Source organism: Oncorhynchus mykiss, chromosome 3 (assembly GCF_057628025.1).
Source record: "Oncorhynchus mykiss isolate SJ-2025 chromosome 3, ASM5762802v1, whole genome shotgun sequence".
Taxonomy (NCBI): domain Eukaryota; kingdom Metazoa; phylum Chordata; class Actinopteri; order Salmoniformes; family Salmonidae; genus Oncorhynchus; species Oncorhynchus mykiss.
Genome location: NC_143024.1, coordinates 6,277,501 through 6,287,500, shown reverse-complemented (window position 1 = coordinate 6,287,500; position 10,000 = coordinate 6,277,501). Strand labels below are relative to the sequence as shown.

Below are 10,000 nucleotides of genomic sequence, written 5' to 3'. Positions count from 1 at the left end.
GCACAGTGACATCACCTGTATTTAGGCCCAGATAACCCGCTTGGTTTTTATGAGTTCTGTTGTTCCATCGATGCGTTACAACAAGATGGTGGTTATTTGGTTTACAAACTGTAAAAGTGTTAATGGTTTCCGTGACGCTGTAGCGATCACCCTCTTTCTCTCTGTCTCTCACATTTTCTCTTTTGTTCTCGCTCTCTTTCTCTCTCTCTCTCTCACAATTCTCTCTCGCTGTCTCTCTCTCTCTCTCGGTCTCTCTCTCACACCATTTCTCTCTCTCTCTCTTTCTCTCTTACCATTTTTCTCTCTCACTTTTTCTCTATTTTGTTCTCTCTCTCTCTTTCTCTCTTACCACTTTCTATCTCTCTCTCCATTTCTCTTGCTCTCTCACCATTTATCTCTCACTCTCTGTCTCTCTCTCTCTCTCTCTCTCTCGCTCTCTCTTACCATTTCTCTCTATTGCTCACCATTTCTCTCTCTCTCTTTCGTTCCCTCTCCCTTCTCTCGATATCTCAGTTCTAGTGCTTGGGAAACTCCTGACAAAGACTGACAAAAAGATGGTTGTATGTCTGACTTTCTTGACATATTAGAGAAATGAAACCAGCACATACAATAGACGTTTTGATGCCAGTTTCTTATCCTGTTACCATCACAGTTAGCATCACAGTTAGCTTCACAGTGTCATTCCTGGCTTGTTCATCTATCCTGTTTGCATCACAGTGTTAATCCTGGTTTGTTTGGGACAGATTGGATCATCCTTGTTTTTCCCTTGTTAATGATGTCAGAAGGAGCAGTGGAGGGAAGTGAAGTCCACCCTGTCACATCCTGTTAGAGAGAAGAGGAGGGGAAGAGAGAAGGAGAGGAAAGGGGAGGAGAAGATGAGAGGGGAGGGGGGAGTAGAGAAGAGTAGAGGAGGAGGGGAGATGATGGGAGAGGAGGGGAAGAGAGAAGGAGAGGAGAGGGAGAGGAGGGGCGATGAAGGGAGAGAGAGGAGAGGAGAGAAGAGGAAGAGAGAAGAGGAGAAGGGGAGGGGAGGGAGAGGAAGGGGGAGGAGAGGAGAGAGGAGAAAGGGGAGAGGAGGGGGGAGTAGAGAGGAGGAGAGGAGAGGAGAGGAGAGGAGAGGAGAGGAGAGGAGAGGAGAGGAGAGGAGAGGAGAGGAGAGGAGAGGAGGACAGAGGAGAGGAGAGAGGAGAGAGGAGAGAGGAGAAAGGGGAGAGTAGGGGGAGTAGGGGGAGTAGAGAAGAGTAGAGGAGGAGGGGAGATGAGAGGAGGAGGACAGAGGAGAGGAGAGAGAGAGAGGAGAAAGAGGAGAGTAGGGGGAGTAGAGAAGAGTAGAGGAGGAGGGAGATGAGAGGAGGGGAGGGAGAGGAGGAGGGGGAGAGGAGATGAGGGGAGGAAGAGAGGTTATGAAGGACGACAGGGGATATAATAGATTGCTGTTATCTGGATGAATAATGAATCTGCCCACATGTGGTCTGGATGGTGTGAAGTCCTATCAATCATGACCCAATCCCCACTGTACAGGCTACATCCATTCTAGGTTCCGGATCATTCTACAGTCTGACAAATCATGTTGGAGAACAAGGATTTCAATGTGTCAATATTCTCTATTTCACACACACACACACACACACACACACACACACACACACACACACACACACACACACACACACACACACACACACACACACACACACACACACACACACACACACACAAACACACACACACACACACACACACACACACACAAACACACACACACACACACACACACACACACAAACACACACACACACACACACACACACAAACACACACACACACACACACACACCACACACACACACACACACACACACACACACACACACACACACACACAAACACACACACACACACACTCTACTGTACAGTAGTGGGTCTGTTAAATAGTTCTATTGAGCAGTTAAATGTCAGCTGTGACCACAGACATTGTGTTTTGTCCCAACGGCACCCTATTCCCTGTATAGTGCACTGCCTTTGACCAGGGCCTATAGGGAAACCCATAGGGCTCTGATCAGACGTAGGGCACTATATAGGGAATAGGGCTCTGGTCTAAAGTAGTGCACTATATAGGGAATAGTGTGCCATTTGGAACACAGTTATTGTGCTGTTGCAGAGAGCAGTAGGGGGTGTGGCAGCGAGGGGGTCATGACAGGGGACAGTAGGATTCGAAGGTCACGGAGCCTGCTACAATGTCTTATTATACTGAGAGACAATACTCCTATCATTGAGACTGTAGGGTGAGGGTGGAGGGTGGGTGGAGGGACTGGGGAGGGTGGAGGGACTGGGGAGGCTGCAGGCACTGGGGAGGGGGGAGGGACTGGGGAGGATGTAGGGACTAGGGAGGATGGATTCACTGGAAGGGGTGGAGGCACTGGGGAGGGTGGAGGCACTGGAGGGGTGGTGGCACTGGGGGGGTGGAGGGACTGGAGAGTGTGGAGGCACTGGGATGGGTGGAGGGACTGGGGAGGGGTGGAGGGACTGGGGAGGGTGGAGGCACTGGGAGGGGTGGAGGCACTGGGAGGGGTGGAGGCACTGGGAGGGGTGGAGGGACTGGGGTGGGGTGGAGGGATTGGGGAGGGTGGAGTCCCTGGGGAGGCTGGAGGCACTGGGGAGGGGTGGAGGGACTGGGGAGGGGTGGAGGGACTGGGAGGCTGGAGGCACTAGGGAGGCACTGGGAGGGTGGAGGCACTGGGGAGGGTGGAGGGACTGGGGAGGGTGGAGGGACTGGGGGAGGGTGGAGGGACTGGGGAGGGGTGGAGGGACTGGGGAGGGGTGGAGGCACTGGGAGGGGTGGGGGCACTGGGAGGGGTGGAAGGACTGGGGGGTCACATGATAAAAGAGGTCACATGATGATAGGTTAGATCTTAGTGTGGGGGTTAGAGGTCACATGATGAAAGGTTAGATCTTAGTGTGGGGTTAGAGGTCACAGGATGAAAGGTTAGATCTTAGTGTTGGGGTTAGAGGTCACATGATGAAAGGTTAGATCTTAGTGTGGGGGTTAGAGGTCACATGATGAAAGGTTAGATCTTAGTGTGGGGGTTAGAGGTCACATGATGAAAGGTTAGATCTTAGTGTGGGGGTTAGAGGTCACATGATGAAAGGTTAGATCTTAGTGTGGGGGTTAGAGGTCACATGATGAAAGGTTAGATCTTAGTGTGGGGGTTAGAGGTCACATGATGAAAGGTTAGATCTTAGTGTGGGGGTTAGAGGTCACATGATGAAAGGTTAGATCTTAGTGTGGGGGTTAGAGGTCACATGATGAAAGGTTAGATCTTAGTGTGGGGGTAGAGGTCACATGATGAAAGGTAGATCTTAGTGTGGGGGTTAGAGGTCACATGATGAAAGGTTAGATCTTAGTGTGGGGGTTAGAGGTCACATGATGAAAGGTTAGATCTTAGTGTGGGGGTTAGAGGTCACATGATGAAAGGTTAGATCTGAGTGTGGGGTTAGAGGTCACATGATGAAAGGTTAGATCTTAGTGTGGGGGTTAGAGGTCACAGGATGGAAGGTTAGATCTTAGTGGTGGGGGTTAGAGGTCACATGATGAAAGGTTATGGTTGAAGTAGTCAATAATATCTATGCTGCCATTTCATTCATTCATTCATTCATTCATTCATTCATTCATTCCTTCATTCATTCCTTCTTTCATTCATTCATTCATTCATTCATTCATTAATATCATTCTTTCATTCATTCCTTCTTTCATTCATTCATTCATTCATTCATTCATTCTTTCATTCATTCATTCATTCATTCATTCATTCATTCATTCATTCCTTCTTTCATTCATTCATTCATTCATTCATTCCTTCTTTCATTCATTCATTCATTCATTCATTCCTTCATTCCTTCATTCATTCATTCATTCATTCTCCCTCTCTCCCTCCAATTGAATTCAATTCATTGGGCTTTCTCTCTCCTCTCTCCCTCCAATTCAATTCAATTCATTGGGCTTTCTCTCTCCCTCTCTCCCTCCAATTCAATTCAATTCATTGGGCTTTCTCTCTCCCTCTCTCCCTCCAATTGAATTCAATTCATTGGGCTTTCTCTCTCCCTCTCTCCCTCCAATTGAATTCATCATTCGGCTTTCTCTCTCCCTCTCTCCCTCCAATTGAATTCAATTCATTCGGCTTTCTCTCTCCCTCTCTCCCTCCAATTCAATTCAATTCATTGGCTTTCTCTCTCCCTCTCTCCCTCCAATTCAATTCAATTCATTGGGCTTTCTCTCTCCCTCTCTCCCTCCAATTCAATTCAATTCATTGGGCTTTCTCTCTCCCTCTCTCCCTCCAATTGAATTCAATTCATTGGGCTTTCTCTCTCCCTCTCTCCCTCCAATTCAATTCAATTCATTGGGCTTTCTCTCTCCCTCTCTCCCTCCAATTGAATTCAATTCATTGGGCTTTCTCTCTCCCTCTCTCCCTCCAATTGAATTCAATTCATTGGGCTTTCTCTCTCCCTCTCTCCCTCCAATTGAATTCAAATCAAGGGGCTTTCTTGGCATGGGAAAGATATGTTTACGTTGCCATAGCAAGTGAAAGGGATAAACTAAACTAAATAAACAATAAAACATGAACAGTAAACATTACACTCACACGTTCCAAAAGAATAGAGACATTTTAAATGTCATATTATGTCTCTATACAGTGTTGTAACCATATGCAAATAGTTAAAGTACAAAAGGGAAAATAAACGTAAATATGGGTTGTATTTACAATGGTGTGTGTTCTTCACTGGTTGCCCTTTTCTCGTGGCACAGGTCACAAATCTTGCTGCTGTGATGGCACACTGTGGAATTTCACCCAGTAGATATGGGAGTTGATCAAAATTGGATTTGTTTTTTGAATTCTTTGTGGATCTGTGTAATCTGAGGGAAATATATCTCTCTAATATGGTCATACATTGGGCAGGAGGTTAGGAAATGCTCACTGAGTCTGTACATAGTCAAAGCTTTCCTTAATTTTGGGTCAGTCACAGTGGTCAGGTATTCTGCCACTGTGTACTCTCTGTTTAGGGCCAAATAGCATTCTAGTTTGCTGTTTTTTTGTTAATTCTTTCCAATGTGTCAAGCAATTATCTTTTTGTTTTCTCATGATTTGGTTGGGTCTAATTGTGCTGCTGTCCTGGGGCTCTGTAGGGTGTGTTTGTGTTTGTGAACAGAGCCCCAGGACCAGCTTGCTTAGGGACTCTTCTCCAGGTTCATCTCTCTGTAGGTGATGGCTTTGTTATGGAAAGGTTTGGGAATCGCTTCCTTTAAAGGTGGTTGTAGAATTTAACAGCTCTTTTCTGGATTTCGATAATTAGCGGGTATCGGCCTAATTCTGCATTGTGTTTTACGTTTTACGTTGTACACGGAGGATATTTTTGCAAAATTCTGAATGCAGAGTCTCAATTTGGTGTTTGTCCCATTTTGTGAATTCTTCTCTATCTTCTCTCTCCCTATCTCATCTATCTCTCTCTCCCTATCTCCCCTCTCTCTATCCCCCACCTCTCTCTATCTCCCCTCTCTCTATCCCCACCTCTCTCTATCTCCCCTCTATCTCCTCTCTCTCCCCTCTATCTCCCCTCTCTCTCTATCTCTCCATCTCCCCTCTCTCTATCCCCACCTCTCTCTATCTCCCCTCTATCTCCTCTCTCTATCTCTCTATCTCCCCTCTCTATATCTCTCCCCTCTATCTCCTCTCTCTCCCTTCTCTCTATTTCCCCTCTCCATCTCCCCTCTCTATATCTCTCCCCTCTATCCCACCTCTCTCTATCTCCCCTCTCTCTATCTCCCCTTCTCTACCTCTCTCTCTTTCTCCTCTCTCTATCTCTCCCATCTATCCCCCCTCTCTATCTCTCTATCCCCCTCTCTCTATCTCTCTATACCCCTCTCTCTTATCTTCCCTCTCTATCTCCTCTCTCTCTATCTCCTCTCTCTATCCCCCCTCTCTCCCTCCATTCCCCTCTCTATCTCCTCTCTCTTTGTGTTTTCTGCACTCTTCTGCACTATGTCTTATTGATTGTTCATTGTTGAAATGGAACTTGTAAGGAAGCATTTCATTGGATGATCTATGCCATGCGTATCCTGTACATACGACTAATCTAACTGGAAACTTGGCTGTTATTTTGAGTGCGTAGTGAACTTCTCTCACACTAACTGTGGCTGTATACTGCCCTCTAGTGGTGTGATGTTATATACACACACACACACACACACACACACACACATACATACTACCAAGGATACACGCACACGCATGCACGCACACAGACAAACACACAACATAAAATATCAAATAGCAGGACAGATATATTATTTAACTTTTTTTTTTTTTATTAAAATTGAAACCAAAAAGAAAGCAGAAAAAAACATCAGACTCCTTGGTGGTACTGTAATCAGCCAATCAGCATCCTTGGTGGTACTGCAATCAGCCAATCAGCCTCCTTGGTGGTGCTGTAATCAGAATTGCACTGTAATGTATACAGTACAGTTATCACGAGGCTAGATCTTGGTTATACCATTGTTGAAACTACAAGCCTCGAGAAGCCTCGAGATGGCTCTAAGACTCTGAACTCCCCCCCCCCTCCCCAGTCAGCTGACTGGCTGACTGACTGACTGATTGGCTGACTGGCTCCCCAATACTGAACACTTGTGTAGCAGCTAAAACATTAAAAGCACATTTAAATAATTGCAGCACATTTAAAAAAATATGTTTTACTTTTCTTTTTTCCTCTCTAAGACAAGAACCAGAAACTAGCATGGTGTCTTTGTCTAAGACAAGATAGCTAAAGATGATCAGATAAGCTACCAGAAACTAGCATGGTGTCTTTGTCTCAGACAAGATAGCTAAAGATGATCAGATAAGCAACCAGAAACTAGCATGATGTCTTTGTCTCAGACAAGATAGCTAAAGATGATCAGATAAGCTACCAGAAACTAGCATGGTGTCTTTGTCTAAGACAAGATAGCTAAAGATGATCAGATAAGCAACCAGAAACTAGCATGGTGTCTTTGTCTAAGACAAGATAGCTGAAGATGATCAGATAAGCTACCAGAAACTAGCATGGTGTCTTTGTCTAAGACAAGATAGCTGAAGATGATCAGATAAGCTACCAGAAACTAGCATGATGTTTTTGTCTCAGACAAGATAGCTGAAGATGATCAGATAAGCAACCAGAAACTAGCATGATGTTTTTGTCTAAGACAAGATAGCTGAAGATGATCAGATAAGCTACCAGAAACTAGCATGATGTCTTTGTCTCAGACAAGATAGCTGAAGATGATCAGATAAGCTACCAGAAACTAGCATGATGTCTTTGTCTCAGACAAGATAGCTGAAGATGATCAGATAAGCAACCAGAAACTAGCATGGTGTCTTTGTCTCAGACAAGATAGCTAAAGATGATCAGATAAGCTACCAGAAACTTTATCATGGTGTCTTTGTCTCAGACAAGATAGCTAAAGATGGTCAGATAAGCAACCAGAAACTAGCATGATGTCTTTGTCTCAGACAAGATAGCTGAAGATGATCAGATAAGCTACCAGAAACTAGCATGGTGTCTTTGTCTCAGACAAGATAGCTGAAGATGATCAGATAAGCTACCAGAAACTAGCATGGTGTCTTTGTCTCAGACAAGATAGCTGAAGATGATCAGATAAGCTACCAGAAACTAGCATGGTGTCTTTGTCTCAGACAAGATAGCTGAAGATGATCAGATAAGCAACCAGAAACTAGCATGATGTCTTTGTCTCAGACAAGATAGCTAAAGATGATCAGATAAGCTACCAGAAACTAGCATGGTGTCTTTGTCTCAGACAAGATAGCTAAAGATGATCAGATAAGCAACCAGAAACTAGCATGATGTCTTTGTCTCAGACAAGATAGCTAAAAATGACTAGATAAGCTACCAGAAACTAGCATGATGTTTTTTTTCAGACAAGATAGCTAAAAATGACTAGATAAGCTACCAGAAACTAGCATGATGTCTTTGTCTCAGACAAGATAGCTAAAGTTGATCAGATAAGCAACCAGAAACTAGCATGGTGTCTTTGTCTCAGACAAGATAGCTAAAGATGACTAGATAAGCTACCAGAAACTAGCATGATGTTTTTGTCTCAGACAAGATAGCTAAAAATGACTAGATAAGCTACCAGAAACTAGCATGATGTCTTTGTCTCAGACAAAATAGCTAAAGATGGTCAGATAAGCGGAAAAGTTAAAATATGATTTTTTTTAAAAAATCTCTCGGTCTACTCCACTGTATCTCCCTGTTTGTTCTTCTGTGGTATAAAAAGCTGCTGTTTGTTGGCTGCATTTGATACACAGCTATAAAAAAGACTGAAGAAAATTGTCACCAAATTTCTTTAAAACTATTGCTTCATTTTTCAACACATGTCCCTTTGTACACAGATAATTTTTATCGATATATACGTTTCCACTTATTTGGTTATTTTTTGATTCATTTCTTGTTTTGCGATGAGACAAGCAAAAGCAGGCGACAACAAAAAAAACTGTTGAACTTTGTAAAAACAAATACTGCAAGTAAAAACCCACTAATGCCATTGTTAAGTAACCAAAACATTTTTTTTCATCGATAAACTGCATTTCCCACAATACAGCAGTTATATATATTTTTTCTTGCCCCCGCCCACCTACTATCACCATGGAGATTCTCTTCCCCCCCCCTCCCCCAAAACACAAATGACTACAAACCACATCATATAAAATCTTCTTCATATACAGTTCTCTTTATAACCTGTGCATCTGACGTCTTTTAGATTTAGTCTCGGTTTATCATGAGCCATCTGAAGCATTCATAACCCTGTTTTTTTTTTTTTTTTACAGATGTTTTAATTAAACCATTTTTAGACAAAAGGACCGACGAATTTCCAACGTCTGAGAAATTAAGGCAAAAAAAAAGATTGAACTTTTTTTTTTTTCTTTCTAGAAAACTACATTTTAAATCATGAAAATAACAAAAAAATATATAGTAGCTTAATATCACAGGAAGTTTTTTCTCCAAAACTTTGCCTCCTATTAAAAAAACTGTCATGATCTGAAAACCAACCTGCACATTCACATGGATTTCTGTCCGTTTGTTCCTTTTTTAAGTTCATTTTTTGTGTCTGTTTTGTTTTTTAAATATGTTTTTCACGTTGTTTTTTTTTTACGAAGGATGACTCCAGTTTCATGCTGGCCCGCTCAATAAACTCAATGTCCCATATTGCACCTCTCCATCTTCTGAGACTTTATCTGCATCTCAATCACAATCTCAACCTCTCTCATCTCTCTCTCTCTCTCTCTCTCTCTCTCTCTCTCTCTCTCTCTCTCTCTCTCTCTCTCTCTCTCTGTCTCTCTCTCTCTCTCTCTCTCTCTCTCTCTCTGTCTCTCTGTCTCTCTCTCTCTTCTCTCTCTTCTCTCTCTTCTCTCTGTCTCTCTCTCTCTCTCTGTCTCTCTCTCTCTTCTCTCTCTTCTCTCTCTTCTCTCTCTTCTCTGTGTCTCTCTCTCTCTCTCTCTCTCTCTCTCTCTCTCTTCTCTCTCTTCTCTCTCTTCTCTGTGTCTCTCTCTCTCTCTCTCTGTCTCTCTCTCTCTTCTCTCTCTTCTCTCTCTTCTCTCTCTTCTCTGTGTCTCTCTCTCTCTCTCTCTCTCTCTCTCTCTCTCTCTCTCTCTCTCTCTCTCTCTCTCTCTCTCTCTCTCTCTCTCAGGACAGATAAAACAAAGTCTTTTTTTGATGCCTGTGCAAAGATAAAACGATCTCTCTTTGTCCTCCTTTTTGTCATCCAGTATTTTTCCTCCCTCCATCCCTCCAGTGCTTCAGTGCAGCCGCTGTCTCAAGGCAATGCAGTTAGCGGAAACACAAATCACTCGGCATCCTCCTGTTATCTGAGAAAGATAAAGAAAATATTTGTAATCCTGAGACCTAGGTCTCTTTTACAGATGAGCAATGAATACACATCAATATACACTATACA

The 10,000-nt window shown here is 43.6% G+C and overlaps 1 protein-coding gene across 1 annotated transcript; it reads left to right on the top strand.

Annotated features, from left to right (window-relative positions):
- Positions 1–5,623: 5,623 nt before the first annotated feature.
- LOC149984283 (uncharacterized) lies at positions 5,624–9,777 on the top strand (the record flags this gene model as incomplete). The annotated part of the gene is made up of 3 exons (XM_090230529.1): positions 5,624–5,902; positions 6,209–6,212; positions 9,275–9,777. Coding segments are annotated over 3 exons (786 nt in total), but the record flags the coding sequence as incomplete, so codon positions are not given.
- Positions 9,778–10,000: the final 223 nt, after the last annotated feature.